Below are 18,391 nucleotides of genomic sequence, written 5' to 3'. Positions count from 1 at the left end.
CCAGGCTAGGGGCTGAATCGGAGCTGCAGCTGCCATCCTACACCACAGCCGCAGCAATGCTGGATCCGAGCCACATCCATGACCTGTGCCGCAGCTCACGCTACGCTGGATCCTTAACCCACTGAGTGAGGCCAGGGAGTGAACCCGCATCCTCACAGAGACTAGGTCTGGTTCTTAACCTGCCGAGCCACCAAAGGAAATCCTCCTGGATTTTTTTTTTTTTTTTCATGACTGGCTTTTTCTGGTCATTCAATTCTCAGTCTAAGTGTCACCTCCCCAGGAAGGCGTTTCCCGACCTCCCCATCCAAGTAGCTCCCTCACGTGCTGTCACAGCAGCCTGTCCCACTTCCTTCCCAGCACTCCTCATTTGGTGTTTGGATAACAGCTAGCTGTCCAGGCGACTGGATTTCCCTGGTATGTAAGTTCCATAAAGCCATCTCAGCCAGTTGTCAGCTGGGCTTGGGATTTCTGTGACCATATGACACCCAGAAACTCAGTCTGCCCCTGAGCTCTGGGCAGTTCCGGGGATTTGAACCAAAGCCTGAAATGTTCTCAAGCCTAGATTTTGGCTCATCTTCATAACCTTTGGTGTCTTGGTTTTCTCCTTAGCTTCTCCCTCAGGGCTGCTGGAAATAAGTGACGGGGTGGGGGGACATCATTAATTTGTCCCTTGCCCTTGGATGCTTTGCAGTTGCATCTTGAACGATGCTTCCCATTTTCAGGCTGAGAATTCCTGGGGGTCAGGATACTTTTGCCGCCCGCCCCCTTTCCCCCAATCTGTTTCCTGCCAAGGAGGCCTCGCCTCTCCTTCTCCTTATCATATTCTCTCCAAATCTCTTGGTCCCCTTGGATTGCAATTTGAAGCAGAAAGGCCCTCTTTTAGCAAAAGCCTGTTTCCCCCTCTTTTTGTCTGCTGGTAGATCTCAGTAAATAGAGAGTAAAGATAGGTAAATGCCCAGCCTAGTTCCTTGGGTGTTCATTGAATTTTACTCTCTCCTTCAGCCGTTGTCAAGTTTTTAATTCTGTCTTGTGTTTACAATACCACACTTCCTGATATATATATATATATATATATATATATTTTAGTTTTAAAAAATTAAGATGCTTTCTTATGTAAGTGGCGGAAAACCTAGCTTAAATTGTTAAGCTCAATAGAATTTTCTTCAGTAAATTAACTGAAAAGTCCAAAAAGCGGTTCCAGAGGCGTGGCAAGGACCTGGTCTTCCCATTTCTCAGTGCTGTGACCTCAGACCGTTCTTGGCCCTCTCTTTCTCTTGTGTTCAAAGGGTACAAGTAGCTAACCAGCAGCGCCCATGGCTGTCTGCTTCTGGTTTTAACCAGCAGAGATGTTAAGAGCACACTTTCCCAACAGGTCGTTCCTGGAGTCAAAGTCCTGGAGTCGAATCTTCTTGTGTGATTGACCGGTTTGGGTCACGTGTCCATCTCTGACCAATCACTGGTTAGGATGATAGGAATGAGGGTCCAACTTGGAATCCAGCAATGGTGTTAAGTCTCACGCAACCTACGGGTCTGGGACCTTTGAGGGAACAAGAAAATAGATACTAGGAAGGCAGCCAACAAATAAGAGGACAATGCCGTTTAATGAACTTGTGAAAACAAACAAACAGAATGCTCTCTTGGTAGAGTGCGGATTAAAAGGTGTATTTTGGTGAAAGTGCCAGACATTTTTGCCAAGAGTTAGGAATGTTAGCTTTATATGGGACTTAACCCACCAAAATTTCATTGTTGGTTTGTCTTATAGAATGTTTCTGATTTCCTGTATAGTGTTGTTTTATTTGGGACTATTTCAATACCGATTCAAACGAAGTTTAGGTATAGATCATAGGAAGACATTCCTATACCATTTCTCTAGAGAGAGTATTTTTAAGGAAGAAAAATACATGTTGATTGTAAATTGAGTTCAGGATACATAAGGAGAGAAAAAATGCTTTTTAAGCAAGAGTATAAGTTTTTTAATAAGAAAGGTGATTACCAATCCTTCCTTATGATACAGGCTTTGACTTAATATCTGTTTTTGATACTTGGAGCTCAGCATTTTTATTCCTATAGACCTTAAAAAAAAAAAAAGGCTCATAAGATGTTTGGCTGAGCTTTGAACCCGTGCTTCAAGGACGGGTTGGCTTTCTTAGACCCTCAGGCTCTTTGCTCTGTGGAATCAGTGGGATGGGGCCATCAAGGGCTGGGGTGGAGCCAAGCCGTGCCTTTAGACTAGTGACCATCTCGTAGTCTCCTCAGCTATAAAAATGGGGAAAATAATTGAAACCACTTCAGAGTATTGTGGGTATTAAATAAAATAACCCACACGCAGTGTCTGGTACACAATGTTCAAGACGCATTAGCTAATATTAACATTGTCATATTTCAGTGACTCCTAGATGACGTTGATTGAAAGTCCACCATTGTTTTATGTACCGCTAAAAAAGAAACACCAGTAATTACACTACAACACGATTCATTTGAAGATTTCAGAGATGTTAAAATATGAAAAAAGTGTGTCCTAGAATCAATGATATATGGTATTACGGCTGCCTCTGACTTGAAAGTCCTGGAAATTGTTTGCATACCCACAAATTAATGCCATCTGTCTTCAGTGTAAACATAACACAGTATGAGCTAAAGTTTCTTTTCATTTTTTTTTTTTTTTTTTTTTTTTTGTCCTAGACTTATATTGGATTTGGTCTCATGTGTTGCAGTATCGGTAATTTCATCATTACTAATTCGTAATGTAGGTTTAATGGTGGGTTATACAAGACCTATGATAGGCTTGGCAAACTTTGGGTTGTTTGATTTTCTTCAGTGATTTAGAGAGAAATCTGAGATACATTTTTGGAAATCATTAATATTTGTTGGAAAAAACCCTGTTTGGAAGCTAAAGGCAGGTTAAATGATAGTGCCCATAACCTTTTAGAGTAGCAGGAGTGGTTGGCAGAAAGCCTGCCTAGGAAAGTGCCTTTGATGCACCCTACACATTCAGTTTAGAAAGCATCATATTGATATCTGAAAGAAATGCATGGTAGTTGATTTTCCACTAAAATATAAACGTAGCCAGTATATTGTAGCACTTGAGAGATACTCACAGGCTATTTAAGTACCAACTCGGTGTCGTGAAAAGTAGCTATGTAATATGCTTAGCATAAATTTAGAAGTCAAACCTGCAAGGATATCCTATGAACTTGATAGAATGCGATTTCTCTCGGAAGTTCTCTGGTATTTAGACTGTTGTGAATGGGGTAGGATAAGCCTTTTTTTTTTAAGCCCATTTTCGATATTAAAATGGAAGTGAATTATGGAAGTCTTTTTGGAGACTTGACCTAACTGTTGACTTGTTGCATTATTGATGGCTCACTCCATCAGCTGAGTGTCAGACTGATGCTACTTTTGTTTAAGTCAGCTGCATGAGTGGAGCAGATGTGCTGTGGGTTACCTTGTCACCAAAACCAGAGGCGGTCCCCTGGCGCATGTGGCGCATGAAGTGTTTAAGCGTTATTTGTGGGTGCTGATTACGATTTTGGAGAAGTCGGTGTCTCAGTGTAGTCCACATTTTAATGCCTTCTGAAACAGCAGGGTTGTTCTCGCTCCATGGGAACTCAGGAGACTTTGTTTGCTGTATTTTGCCTAGGATTCAGCTTGACAGTACAAAAAAGACACTTTTATCTTAGGAAAGGAGGTTTACTTTAGAAAATGGTACCCAAATTGAAATGAGGAAAATTATTTGCAGAAGCAGACATTTGATGGACCGCAGTACTTGTCTCATCCCTGCATAGTAGTGACGCTTATATTTAGAACAGAGAGACGTCAGTCCAAGATCTCAGCAAGGCTCTGCAAAGGATGTGATTATGTCAGTGTTACTCCAGGTGTTTAGTTTCAGGCAGTGCAAGTCAAGGACTTGGTGTTTCTTATATTAGAATAGATTGGACTTGATTCATAAAAAAAAAAAAAAAACCCCAAAAACACCCAAACAACCCGTTGATGTGACGTGTATAAATCACGGCCTAAAAGTTATTTTAGTCCAAGTTTTAAAATAGATAATGCCCGCATGTGGTATAAAAGGGTATCCATTCAAGATACCTTTCACCCTCCCTGCCCCCACCCAGTCACCCCCCCCCCCCAGAGGTGATTGTTAAGACATGGGATCACGTTCCTCGCCCTCGCTTTCTTGTTAACACAGGGGGTGGCGTACGGTGTGCACGGTCGTGCACTGCCCTTCTTTCGCATCGTCAGGGATGTGCTGCCTTTGGATCTCCAGAGCCGCCTCTGGCAGAAACAGCCCTGCTCGGTGACCGTCCTTGTGCCCTTCCTCCTAGCCCAGCTGCCTAGCAGTTAGGTGGGACCGGGCGATGGGCTCTGGCTTGAGCACTGTGAGAAGCAATGATTCGTCCCGTCCCACCCTGGGACTGAAGCTGTAAGAACCGCCAGCTTGGCGAGGGAGCACCCTGAACTCTTTGTCATACGGCGAACCCCGCCATGCCCCGGTTCACCCAGTCTCTGTTGTTACATGTTGCCGTCAGATTCCCCGCTTAGCCATGGAGACAGCTTTCCAGCTGGAGGAGTTGGAGGTACCTTAGAAGCAAGGGCAGTGTTGTAACCACTGAATGACGTGGGGTGTCCTGATCAAATGCGGTGGACATTCAGGGGATGCTGAGTCAGTCCTTCCCCCCAGGATACTCACTTGGGTGTCTTGCTGGTTTATTGCATCATGCTTACTTCAAGCTGTCTTACAAGTTCGAGTTGGAGCCTGTGTAAGGGACTCTTCCTAGGCTGTGGCTGCTCCAGTCTTGACGGTAGGTCAGTGGTTGTGTAGGGGTTTTTAAAATGTTTGCTGATGTGTTTGTTTTTTGGACACTAGGCCTCCTTCCATGGACAGTCAGGTGCCCTGTAAAATCTTTTTTTGCAGGCAGAGGAGGCGGAAGGTAAAGCATCCAGGAGGGACCGCTCCCCGTGGACGGTCCTGTCTGGGTTCCCTCCCCGTAGCTCTGCCCGGATCACTTCTGTGGGGGCTGTGCAACTTTCACGCTCAACGTTTGGAATCTCCCCAAAGATATTCTAGAATGAGAGTCTGCCAAGTGCTGGCTTTAAAGCTTGTGTGTTAGGACGTCATTGTTCAGAGAGCCTCTTCTGTCCTTTGGCCATTTTTTATAGAAACTAGGTCAGGTGAGCAGACTGCGTGCCGCAGGGCTAAGGAGAGCCCTGTGCGCAGGGTACGGGTTTCAGAGCCCAGCTGACCTGGGTTTCAGTTCCAGCTTTGCTGCTCAGGAGCTTCGGCACGAATAACCAAGATATCTGTCCATTCCGGATGTTTTTATTCCTTGCCAGGCCTTGTGCTAAGCAGTTTTCATGTGTTCTGTTTCCTCTTCTCAGAACGCTTAGCAGGTAGGTGCTCTTCCTGACCCATTTTGGAGGCAGTGGAGTCAGCCGACCCAGTTCTGCCACATACCAGTGGCCTTGGGCAAGTCGTGCCTTTCATCTGTAAACCTCAGACAGGACCCACGTCCTGAAGTGGCTGCAGGGAAGAAGTGGAGCAGCCAGGAGCCCAGCCTCTGGTCGGGCTCCCTTGCCTAAGCCTTCACCGAGGGTCCTGCAGGTGGACTCAGGTGTGGTTGCTTTGTGGCTTTGCAACTTACGTTATATGTCGATAGTGTATCTGAATCCAGTTCTTTGCCTTTTTGTCTCCAAGTTAAAGTCTTTGTTAAACATCATTCTGCAAGGAGTTCTCACATTCAGTCAGCCTTCCCAGGAAGCAGTCACGTCAAGGGTTGTTATGTTGGAGGGGAAGTGGCGCCAGCGTTATTGTGGCACAGATACCTAACGGTATAAAAAGGAAAGGGGGGATTCATTCTCCCCGAATTTCCACCACCTCTTACCAACCTACGGCTTATTTTTGATTAGCTGTTTTCTATGAGGCCTACACCCCTATTGATTATTTCCTAAACAGCAGAATAAATGGTGCCTAATTATTATTTATCACACATATATTACTGAAATTACTCTGTTACTATGATTCCATTAAAAAAAGTAAAATTTTGGTGACTTCCAAAAGCTCACAATGGAAGGTTTGGGGTTAGGCTCACTCCCGGTTGTTTTTCTATTCGGTTTGGTCCTGGGGTCTCCCCGCCACCCTCTCTCTGTGGAGGAACTTGACATTCCACTCAGTGTCATGAAGCCAGTTGTCACTTTGAGGTGGAGCGTTCTATGGTCGCACGTCGTCTGTCTTTGATGTGTGAACCAAGGTGAGAAGAGAGTTTGCTAGTACAGATCATTGTTGGGCCTTAGAGACCCAAACACAGCACGAGAGGTGGCTGAAAGCAAACACGAGAGAAACGAAGTGGAATTATGGTTGTGTAAAAAGGATGTGTGGTCCTTGCCAGTGTGACGGAGTCCGCCTTTTATTTAGGAGTGCAGGGACCAGGACTTGAGCATTTCAGAAATACGAAAACCGGGTCATGCTAGTATTGTCATCGTGTCCTGTCACGCCGCCGCTGCTTAGGGGACACCATAAAGGAAACATGCCCATTGGCACAGATGGTGGGGACTCCGTTCCCTCCCTGTCCCCCGATTCTGCTGGGAGCTCTCTTGGACCCTTTTTCCTGAAGTCTGAGGAGCTCTCCTTGGGTGTGGCGCCTCCTTCCACCATTTGTACATTTGTACAGTTTCCAGCCTGATTGTATCTCAGCCGTGTGCCAGGAGGTCTCGGTGAAAATGTGAAACCCGCACACCGCCTGTCGAGTGGAGCTTGAGGAGAGACCTCCTGGGAAAGGACACACTGAGCCTTCTAAGTGGGCTGCGATCCCAAGCATTTCCTGGGTTGAGTGTTTATCAAGGCTGAGCTTTACTTCCAAACCAAGCCTGAGAAGAATCTGGGAATGTTTCCCAGCTGATTGGGGGTGGGGAGCAGAGGAGGATGCGAGTCTGGAGGCACAGAGGAAGTCTCACTCCCCGTCCGTCTCTTACCCAGTTATCTGCTGAAATCTGTCTGGAGATGGGGCTTGCAAAATAGAACCAGTTTTGGCGTATGAAGTAGGATGAGGCGGTTACATGTTAATTTTAAAATTAAATATAATATTTTAATTTTATTTTGGGAATGGAACATTGGGTAAGATTCACTTTAACATGGCTCAGCCTTGCTCTTCAAGGTTAAAAAAAAAAAAAAAGGCATGGAAAAGAGCCTTAGCTCCCTGCTACTGGTCGTTCATCTCAAGTCACACCAGTTGTGGGGTTTTTTTGTTTTTTTTTTCCCTTCCCTGTGACTCTTATCATCTTAGAGTTCAAGGTCTAAGTTGACACATGTGGGAAGAGTAAGGTGTTGGGGACATGGTACTGGTAAGTAAGTAGGGGGCTTTTCCTTCCTGTCTGACTCAGGGTTGGAGAACTCTTTTTTTAGACAGTATGTTGATTTCAGTACCTCGATGCCAGCAGATATGGTTCCAGGCATCCTAGTCCCTGGGGCAGTTCCTTGCTGTCTTACCCGTGAAGAAGACCTGTCTCCCTTATTGCACTGTTTCTTTGCCTCGACGTTTTTGTAGCCGCTGCCCCTTTGTGGGGAACTGCGATGGTGGTGGTATTCTAGAAAATGTCTTTGGGCTGAACGGTGCCAGCTTCACTTCTCTCCGTGAGGGCGCATTTATATGTCGGGAAGTTGTGCCCGCCCCCACCGCACTATGCTGCTGGGCGTGTGGGTTCCCGAGCTGAAGAGGCTGGCATTGATGGTGAAAGACTTCAATCTAAATTTAGGTGCTTTTCAGAGGTTTCATAGAAGACTTCCTTAAATGAAGTCACCGATTACAAAAGCCCCTGCTGCATGGGGCTTCCAGGTTTGTTATTTTTTTCTGCCCTGGAAATAAAGAAGCAGGGCAGGAAGGACCGGCTTGCCCGCCCGCCCAGCTGCCCCCAGAGGCTCTGCCGTTGTAGCCAGAATCACTAGTGGCCTCTGTAATGACCTTACAGGTCGGGAGAGATGGCTTTGGTGGCAATCTGACAGAAGTGGGAAACAGCCATGAGTCCAAGGGAGTGTGGGGCCAGCAAGCTCTCCTAGGTGGTAGGTGGTGAAGGATGCGCTCACACTTTTTGTCTGACACCGATAAATGTACCTGGAGACTCATGAGCCGTGAACTAAAGCAGTAGGTTGAATTTGGGGGCTAGTGATACAGTCGGACAATCTTCAGAGTCAAGAGAAAATTGAAAATAGGCCTCTGGACTATAACTGTAACCATGAGTGTTTCATACAATCTCTGTCTTTCTTCGGAAAAGGGGTTTCAATTACGGAAAAGGGGTTTCAAGGCTTTTTTTTTTTTTTTTCCGAACCCACCGCATACGGAAGTTCCCAGGTCAAGCAGTGACAGTGCCGGCTCCTTTACCTGCCGTGCCACCAGCGCACTCCCAAGGCTCTTGTCGACACGGAGGACTCCTTTACCTGCCCCAAGGTCCCAGTCTGGAGAGATCTTTAGTGGGAGGAAGGAACCCAGGGCTAGCCCCCAGGGAGTCAGGGTTTTGAGGATGGCTCACAGGAGTGGCCTGTGGTCACACACTCAGACAGCCTTTCATTTTCTCCTGCAAGCATCACGCAGTTTCTGCAATCTTCTGTTTGGGGAATGACACTCTTTGGGAAAACTATTCCAATATCGGTTAGATAACCCCATGTAGAATCTCATTCCCAGTGTTTTTCCCCCTAGCGTGGATCAGCGACCTTCCCATGAGCATATTTTCATGATGAAACCACCCCTTTATGTAAATATTTATTTGTTTTGAAAGTTAATTTGGGGTTCTTTTGGGGGGAGGTAATGTGTACACGATGCACTTTTAAATTGTATAAGATCGGCAGTTCCCGTCATGGCTCAGTGGTTCATGAACCCAACCGGCATCCGTGAGTTTATTAAGTATGCAATAGCATTAGCTCTACATAAGCACTGTACATGCCTTAATTTAAACATACTTAGTTGCTAAAAAATTTGGAGTTCCTGCCGTGGCTCAGTGGTAATGAACCTGACTAGTGTCCATGAGGATGCAAGTTCGATCCCTAGCCTCACTCAGTGGGTTAAGGATCTGGTGTTGCCATGAGCTGTGGTGTAAGTTGCAGACGTGGCTTGGATCCTGCGTTGCTGCGACTGTGGTATAGGCCGGCAGCTGAGCTCCTATTTGACCCCTAGCCTATAGGAACTTAACATATGCCATGGGTGCAGCCCTAAAAAGCAAAAAAAAAAAAAAAAAAACAGGATAGCTGATTTTGAAAAGGAAGCTTCTTCACACCTTCCCTTGTGCTCAAGTTCTCCTCCCCAGAGACAGTTCATCAGTAATGATTTCTTGTGAATTTTTACAAAGATTCATTAGATTTAAATGCTTATGTGTACGTCCTTCCTCGGCCCTGCCCCTACCCACAGCCCCCCTTTTTAAGGGAGACCGTATTGTGTTGTTTTTTTCACTAAATAATGCCTCTTGGAGAGCTTCCCGTATCCGTATATATGGAGCTGCTTCATTCTTTTTTTTTTTTTTAATTGAAGTAAAATTTACTGTGTATGAATCAGTGGCTTTTAGTACATGACCAGTACTGTACAACCATTACCGCTAAGCCCAGAATGTTTTCATCACCCCGAAAAGAAACCCAATACCCATTAAGCAGTCACGCTCCATTCCCCTCCCTCTCGCCCTGCCAGCGGCTAATCTGCTCTTTGTCTATGACTTTGCTTATTATTAAGGTCATTTCGTGGAATCGTACAATATGCAGCCTTTCGTGTCTGGCTCTCCCTTGGCATAATATTTTTAAGGTTTATTCATGCTTAGGCACCAATACTCCACTCCTTTTTCTGGCAGACTAATATTTCATTGTATGAATAAGGTCCATTTTACTTATCCATTCATTAGTTGAGGAATGTTTGGGTTGTTCCCATTGTTTGGCTATTGTGAATAATGCTGCTGTTGTGTGACCACAGCAGTGCTCTTGAGTATATACCTAGGAATAGAAATGCTGGGTCATGTGGAATTCTGTGTTTAAATTTTAAGGAACATGCTAAACTGTTCCACAGGAGCTGCGTAATTTTACCATCCCACCAGCGCTGTTGGAGGGTTCCAGTTTGTCCACATCTTAGCCAACATGTGCTGTTTTCCGTTTTTTAAAAGTTACTGTTACATGTGTAATATGTAATTACATATGTAAATATGCATATGAGGTAATATCTTATTGTGGTTTCGATTTGCATTTCCCTAATGACTGACGATGTGGAGTATCTTTTCACGTGCTTCTTGGCTATTCGAATATCTTCTTTAGAGGAATGTCTATTAATTGCTTTGTCTTTTTGTTGAATCGATAGAGTTTTTTATTCTGGATACTAGATCTTTATCAAATACATCATTTGCAAATATTTTCTTCTGTCTTTTTTTTTTTTCTCTTTTTTCTTTTTTGGCTTTTTAGGGCCGCACCCACGGCATCTGGAAGTTCTCAGGCTAGGAGTCAAATTGGAGCTACCGCTGCTGGTCTGTGCCACAGCCACAGCAATGTGGGAACTGAGCCGTGTCTTTGACCTACACCACAGCTCACAGCAATGCCAGATCCTTAACCCACTGAGCAATGCCAGGGATCAAACTTGTATCCTCATGGATACTGGTTGGCTTTGTTACCACTGAGCCATAATGGGAACGCCTCCAAATATTTTCTTTCATTTTGTAGGTTGTCTTTTCATTTTCTTGATAGCATCCTTTGCCCAAAAGTTTTTAACTATCTTTAAAAATTTTATTATTTGTGCTTTTGCTGTCATATTTAAGGAACCATTGCCTAATCCAAAACAATGAAGAATTTGGAGTTCCCATTGTGGCTGAGTGGTAACAAACCCGACTAGTATCCATGAGGATGTGGGTTCGACCCCTGGCCTCTCTCAGTGGGTTAAGGATCTGGCGTTGCTGTGAGCCGAGGTGTAGTCTGCAGACACGGCTCGGATCTGGCATTGCTGTGGCTGTGGCGAAGGCCGGCAGCTGTAGCTCCATTTGACCCCTAGCCTGGGAACCTCCATATGCTGTGGGTGCAGCTCTAAAAAGACAAAAGACACACACATAAAAAAGAGTTTCATACTTTTAGCTCTTACATGTAGGCCTTTGATCCATTTTGAATTAATTTTTATATGTTGTGAGGTTGGGGTCCAAACATATTTTTCAAGTGGATTGAGTTGTCGCAGCATCATTTGTTGAAGAGACCAAAGTTGACCCTTGAACAACCACAGGTTTGAACTGCACAGGTCCACTTATACACGTGTTCTTTTTTCAACAGTAGATGCTATAACACTACCTGATCCGCTGTTGGCCAAATTCACAGGTGCAGAACTGGGTATAAAGTTAGCCAACTGTAAGTTACATGCAAATTTTCAACTGCATGGCCGTGGGTGTTCAAGGGTTAACTGTTATTGGTGAAAAAGACTTTTCCCCATTAAATGGAGTTGGCACCTATTGAAAATCATTCGACCATAAATGTATTGCTTTATTTCTGTGTTCTCGATTATTTTCTGTTGATCTATAATGTCTCTTCTTATGTCACTACCACATTATTTTGATAATTATTACTCTGTGGTAAGTTGAAATAGAAAATGTGAGTCTTCTCACTTTGTTCCTTTTCAAGATTGTTTTGACTTTTCAGGGTCACTTGCGGTTCCATGTGAATTTTAGGATGAGCTTGTCCATTTCTGTAAAAAAAAGGCATTTGAAATTTTGATAGGAATCACTTTGAATCTGTAGGTTAATTTGGGGATTGTTGCCATCTTAACAATTATTAAATATTAAAATACATAACCATGGGATATTTTTCTACATATTTAGTTCTCTTAAAACTTCTTAAAGGAGTTCCCGTCGTGGCGCAGTGGTTAACGAATCCAACTAGGAACCATGAGGTTGTGGGTTCGATCCCTGGCCTTGCTCAGTGGGTTAAGAATCCAGCGTTGCTGTGAGCTGTGGGGTAGGTTGCAGACGTGGCTCGGATCCTGCGTGGCTGTGGCTGTGGTGTAGGCCTGAGGCTACAGCTCTGATTGGACCCCTAGCCTGGGAACCTCCATGTGCCGCGGGAAGTGGACCTAGAAAAGGCAAAAAGACAAAACAAACGAACAAACATACAAAAAAAAACCTTCTTATAACAATGTATTGTAGTTTTCAGTGTATTAAGTCTTGGACCTCTTTGGTTAAATTTATTGGTAAGAATTTTATTCTTTCTAAGGCTAATGTAAGTAGAATTGTCTGAATTTTATTTTCGGATTGTTCATTGTTAGTGTTTAGAAATACAGCTGATGTCAGGATGCTGATCTTGTGTTCTGCGATTTTGCAGAGTTCATTTATTAGCCCTAATGGTTTTTATGTGGATTCTTTAGCGTTTTCTGTATATAAGGTCATGCCATAGTTTGGCTTCTTTCCATTCTGGAAGCCTTTTATCTGGCAAGAGCAGCCGTTCTGGTCTTATTCCTGCTGTTAGGGGGAAACCACTGCATCACTCATCACTAAGCATGATGTTCGCTGTGGGCTTTTCACAGATGCCCTCGATCTAGTTGAGAGAGTTTCCTTCTGTTCCTAGTTTATTGAGTATTTTTGTTTATTTTTTGTTTGTTTTATCGTGAAAGGGTGTTAGAATTTGTCAAGTGCTTTTTTCTGCGTCAATTCCGATGATATGGCTTTTTATCCCCTTTATTCTTTTAAAGGATCTATTACATGGATCAATTTTTTAAAAAAAATTTTATTGGAGTGTAGTTGATTTACAGTGTTGTGTTAGCTTCAGGTGTATAGCAAAATGAATCAGTTATACATACACATATATCCTTTCTTTTTCAGATTCTTTGCCCATTGCATGGATTGATTTTTGATTGTCTAACCACCCGTAAAACTCACTTGGATATGGTGTGTCATCTTTTCAATAGGCTACTGTATTCGATTCACTGGTATTTCATTGAAGATTATTTGTGTATAAATTCAAAGGGATGCCTTTGATTTCGGTATCAAGGTGACACTGGCCTCACAGAACGAGTTAGGAAGTGTTTCCCCCCTCTTCTCTTTTGGAAAGACTTTTCAAAGGTTGATGTTAATTTTTCTTGAAATGTTTGGTAGAACTCAACAGTGAAACGTCAGGTCCTGAGGCTTTCCTTTTTTGCAAGTTTTTTGGTTACTAAGTCAATCTCTTGATTTGTTATAGGTCTATTCAGATATTCTGTTTCTTCTTGAGTCAGTTTTGATGGTTTATGTGTTTTTAAGAATTTGTCCATTTCATCAAGTTCATTTCATTAAGTTATCTAATTTGTTGACATACAATTATTCATAGTTTTCTCTTATAATCTCTTACTAAGATTAAAGATTGGTAGGAGTGACCCCACTTTGTTTTTCTGCTGCTGTGGCATATGGAAGTTCCCAAGATAGGGGTCAAATTGGAGCTACAGCTGCCGGCTTACGCCACAGCCACAGCAACTCCAGGTCGGAGATGCGTCTGTACCACAGTTCATGGCAAACCAGATCCTTGACCCACTGAGTGAGGCCAGGGATTGAACCTGCATCCTTATGGATACTAGTTGGATTCGTTTCCACTGCACTACAGCGAGAACCCCTGTGACCCCCACTGTCATTCCTCATTTTGACAGTTTGAGTTGCCTTTTTTCCTTGGTCGGTCTGGATAAAGGTTTGTTGGTTTTGTTGATCTTTTCAAAGACAAACTTTTGGTTTGGTTGAGACTCTGTACTGTTCTGTTGTCTATTTTGCTTGTCTCTGCTCTAATCTTTATTTTTTCCTTCTGTTCTCCTTTGGGCTTAATTTGCTCTTCTTCTAGATCCTTTAGATGGGAGATTAGGTTATTAATTTGAGAGCCTCTTTTTTCAATCTGTAGGCATTTATAACTATGTTTCTCTCTGCACTGCTTTTGCTGCATGTCATGCATTCTGATATGTTGTGTATTCCTTTTCATTTATCTGAAAGTACTTTGTAATTTACCTTGTGATTTTTTTCTTGATGCAGTTTCTTTTTTTTTTTTCAAAGAGCGTGTTGTTTAATTTCAGTGTATTTGTGATTTCCAGATTTCCTTCTGTTACTGATTTCCAACTTCATTTCTCTATGGTTATAGAAGATACTCTGAGCTGTTGAGGCTTGGTAAACTCACTGAGACTTGTTTCGTGTCCTAATAGATGGACTATCCTGGAGAAATGTTCCACGGGCACTTGAGAAGAATGTGTTTTCTGCCATTCTTGGATAGACTGTTCCATATATCTGTATATCTCTGTCTCTATCTATCTGTCAGGTCTAGCTGGTTTACAGTGTGGTCTTCTGTTTCTTAGCTGATCTTCTATCTCGTTGTTCTACCCATTATTGAAAGTGGGGTATTGATACCTTCAACAGCTATTGTAGAACTGTCTATCTGTCCCTTCAGTTCTGTCAGTTTGTCCTTCATATATTCGGGGCTCCCTTGTTAGGGGCATTGTAATTGTTACATCTTCTTGATGAATTGACTCTCTTGTCATTGTATAAGGTCTTTCTTTGTCCCTTGTAACAATTTTTCTTTGGCCTTAAAGTCTGTATTGTCTGATACTACAATAGCTACTCTAGCTGTCTTTGGTGACCCTTAGCATTGGATATCTTTTTCTGTTCTTGACTTTCAACCTATTTGCGTTATTTGCATCTAAAATGGGAATCTCTCGTGGGAAGCACGTAGGTGGATCATGGTTTATCATCCACTTCGTCCATCTTTGCCTTTTTGTTTTGTTTTGTTTTTTGTCTTTTTGCTATTTCTTGGGCCGTTCCCGCGGCATATGGAGGTTCCTAGGCTAGGGGTCGAATCGGAGCTGTAGCCACCGGCCTACGCCAGAGCCACAGCAACGGGGGATCCGAGCCGCATCTGCAACCTACACCACAGCTCACGGCAACGCCGGATCGTTAACCCCTTGAGCAAGGGCAGGGACCAAACCCGCAACCTCATGGTTCCTAGTCGGATTCGTTAACCACTGCGCCACGACGGGAACTCCCATCTTTGCCTTTTAATTGAAGAATGTCAACACATTTATGTTTATATACTTGCTGGTAAAGATTTCTACCATTTTGAGGTTTGTTTTCTCTATGCATTACGTACTTTTTTGGTTGCTCTCTTCCTCCATTATTGCCTTGTTTGTGTTAAATCAACTGGATATCTTTGATGGACAGTCTTATGTTCCAGTCTTAGGCTTTTACACATGATTCTGCACTGAATATCCCTGAGTATGTGTCATCTCACACATCTGCAGCCATTTCTGGGGGTAACTCACTAATGGAAATCCAGCTGCTGCTGGAGTGATGCCGACAGACATAGGGAAAAAGGAAGGAAACCCCTTTTTCTATCATCTTCCAATTGGCAGAAGTGAACAGTGAGCCAGCCAGCGTGGGGTCCTAGAAATGTGGTTTGTAGAGCTCCAGCCCCAGCTTCACAGAGTAGAGTCTAGCAGGAGTTCCCACTGTGGTGCAGTGGGTTAAGAAATTAACTGCAGCAGCTTGAGTCACTGCAGAGGCACGGGTTTGATCCCTGGCTTGATGCAGTGGTTTAAAGGATCTGGCATTGCTGTAGCTGCAGTGTAGGTCACAGCTGTGGCTCGGATTCAGTCCCTGGCCAGGGAACTTCCGTATGTTGTGGGGCAGGGGGAAGGGTATACAGAGCAGGCTTTAGAGAGAATAGAAGAGGGTAAATAATTGCACGTGAGAAATCATCCTGTTCCGCTGACATCTTATTTCAGATGTACAGACTGATTTCACCTTCATAAAATTAAATTAATTTCTTAATTAGGAGAAATCAATCTCTTGTAAATTATAGATCACATCACAGATTTGTTAATCTTGTACCTTCTGAATCCTGTCGATGATTCTGACTAATCTTCTCCCTTGATTTAAGGTGTGAGTATCCCTTTATGTGTGCAGTTGTATCTTTTGCGACTGGACCTCTGGAAAGTCCTGTGCATCTGATGCTACTATGTCCTTTTCAAATCATGGATGAGCAAGAGTGCTGTTGGTTCTTACATTGGTTTATTGGACTGATGTACCTCAGGTCTTAGCATATTTCACCTTTCCCCCCTAGTGCCTGTTATTCTGCCATTATCACCTACAGGCATACCTCAGAGAAACGGCAGGTTTGGTTCTGGACCACTGCAACACAGTAACCGTGAATAAGGTGAGTCACACAAACTTTTTGGCCTCCCAGTGCATGTGAAAGTTATGTGTATACTGTACTGTAGTTTATTAAGTATGCAATAGCATTAGATCTGCATAAGCACTGTACATGCCTTGATTTAAAAATACTTAGTTGCTAAAAAATTTGGAATTCCTGTTGTGGCTCAGCGGTAATGAACCTGACTAGTATCCATTAGGGTGCAAGTTTGATCCCTAGCCACACTCAGTGGGTTAAGGATCTGGTGTTGCCGTGAGCTGTGATGTAGGTGGCAGATGTGGCTCAGATCCTGTGTGGCTGTGGCTGTGGCACAGGCTGGCAGCTGTAGCTCCGATTTCATCCCTAGCCTGGGAACCTCCACATGCCGCACGTGTGGCCCTAAGAAGACTGAAAAAATTAGGTAAATAAATTTTTAAAAAGGAAAAAAAAAGTTAACCATCCTCTGAGCTTTCCGTGAGTCAGTGGCATCGAAGATTGCAGACCACAGAGCACGTAACAGATACAGTGATAATGAGAAAGCTTGAACTGTCGTGAGAATTACCAAAACGTGACAGAGACCCAGAGTGAGCAGATGCTGTTGGAGAAATGGGGCCAGTAGACTCACTTAATAAAGGCTTGTCATAAACCTGCGTCTTAAAGACAAAGAGCAGTCTCTGTGAAGAGTCCAGTAAAGCAAGTCGCAGTGAAACCAGGGCTGCCTGTAGCGCGCCTGGGAGGAGGCGCCTCATTGTGTGTTTTGGCATCTGTAGGACAGTAGAAATAGCTCTTGGAACTGGAAGAAAAAAAAAAAGTGTTATCTGGTGGACACATTCTCGAGTGACCGTATTTTCTGCTATTGCCTGGAACAATTTTCTTTAACCTATTATTTAAACCTGTTTTCCTGGTATAATTAAGACTAGGGTTCCTTTTTCTAAAGGGCCCCCATTTGGTTGATATGGTCCCTTGATATAAAACTTAATCCGACTGGCAGTTTAAACCAATTTCTCTGGTATAGTTCTCCTCTTAGAAATTCTGCAGCTTAACTCCTCAGATATTTAGCTACACTGTAGGTCACCATGTGAAGAAGTCCTAGAGAGGAGTTCCCATCATGGCTCAGTGGTAACGAACCCAACTAGTATTCTCGAGGACGTAGGTTCGATCCCTGGACTCACTCAGTGGGTTATGGATCCGACATTGCCGTATGCTGTGGTGCAGGCCAGCAGCTGCAGATCTGATTCAGCCCCTAGCCTGGCAACTTCCATATGCCACAGGTGCAGCCCCAAAAAGACAAAAAAAAAAAGTCATACAGAGAGAGGCTAAGTCTGGGGTTGGGCTTAACATAAGGGCCCAAGACTGAAGGTGAACGTAGGTGCCCAGACGTAGCATATACAAGATCTTCTTCATTCGTGCTTCTGCAGGATGTTCCCTCATACAGCCAGATACGTGCACATCGCTAAAGATATTTTTTCTTATCTTCCGTGTTGTTCTTTATTAAATATTAAAGGAATGTTTCTTTTCAAGATGAGAGATTCTATTAATCTTTTTAAAATCGAAAGTCTTGAGTGTAGGGGCGTAACGAGGAATGCCTGGTATGGACCAGTTGTTGAGACTCTACGCGGCAGCAGTGGCCATGTGTTGTGTAGGGTGTGTTCTGTCATGGTTTGACTGGGTCTGCTCCGCTCATGCCTTTCACATGTTTGCAAGAGATTTTCTTAAACTTCTCAGTACGTTTGGAGATGTCTGTTACGAATGATTTTTTTTTTAAAGAGAACTATTTTTATTTTTTAAATTGCAGCATAGTTAATTTACAGTGTTTTGTCAGTTTCTTTTCTTTTTCTTTCTTGCTTTTTTTTTTAATTTCTATTTTTAGGGCCACACCATGGCATATGGAAGTTCCCAGGTTAGGGGTTGAGTTGGAGCTACAGCTGCCGGCCTACACCACAGCCACAGCACCAAGGGGTCCGAGCCACGTCTGAAACCTACACTACAGCTCCCGGCAGCTCCAGATCCTTAACCCACTGAGCAGGGCCAGGGATCAAACATGCGTCCTCATGGATACTAGTCAGGTTCATTACCGCTGAGCCACAAGAGGAACTTCGTGTGTTGTTAGTTTCAAATGTACAATAAAGTGGTTAAGTTATACATGTATGTATGTGTGTGTGTGTGTACACACAGACACACTCTCTCTCTCTGTTTCAGATTCTTTCCCGAGATAACGAGGATAGTTCCCTGTGCTATACAGTAGGTCCTTGCTGTTTACCTGTTTTATAC

The 18,391-nt window shown here is 43.6% G+C and overlaps 1 protein-coding gene across 6 annotated transcripts in view; it reads left to right on the top strand.

Moving 5' to 3' along the window:
* The window catches only part of SMURF1 (SMAD specific E3 ubiquitin protein ligase 1), a 105,504-nt gene that overhangs the window by 13,398 nt on the left and 73,715 nt on the right, over window positions 1–18,391 (top strand). Inside the window, exon 1 of one of the 6 annotated variants that reach the window (XM_085016508.1) lies at window positions 4,697–4,802. The exons of 4 other annotated variants lie outside the window; for them this stretch is intronic. In XM_085016508.1, the coding sequence (XP_084872634.1) occupies window positions 4,718–4,802 (85 nt within the window). In that variant the 5' untranslated portion in view covers window positions 4,697–4,717. Of the gene's footprint in view, window positions 1–4,696; window positions 4,803–18,391 lie in introns of those variants that run through there. One more of the 6 variants, XM_085016507.1, reaches the window with a different exon arrangement.

Source organism: Sus scrofa, chromosome 3, assembly GCF_054392235.1.
Source record: "Sus scrofa isolate SSC_HxYL_T2T_F1_AM1 chromosome 3, Sscrofa_HxYL_maternal_Yorkshire_Landrace_v2.0, whole genome shotgun sequence".
Lineage (NCBI taxonomy): Eukaryota > Metazoa > Chordata > Mammalia > Artiodactyla > Suidae > Sus > Sus scrofa.
Note: the sequence above shows the minus strand (reverse complement) of the source record. Positions and strands in the feature narration are given on the sequence as shown.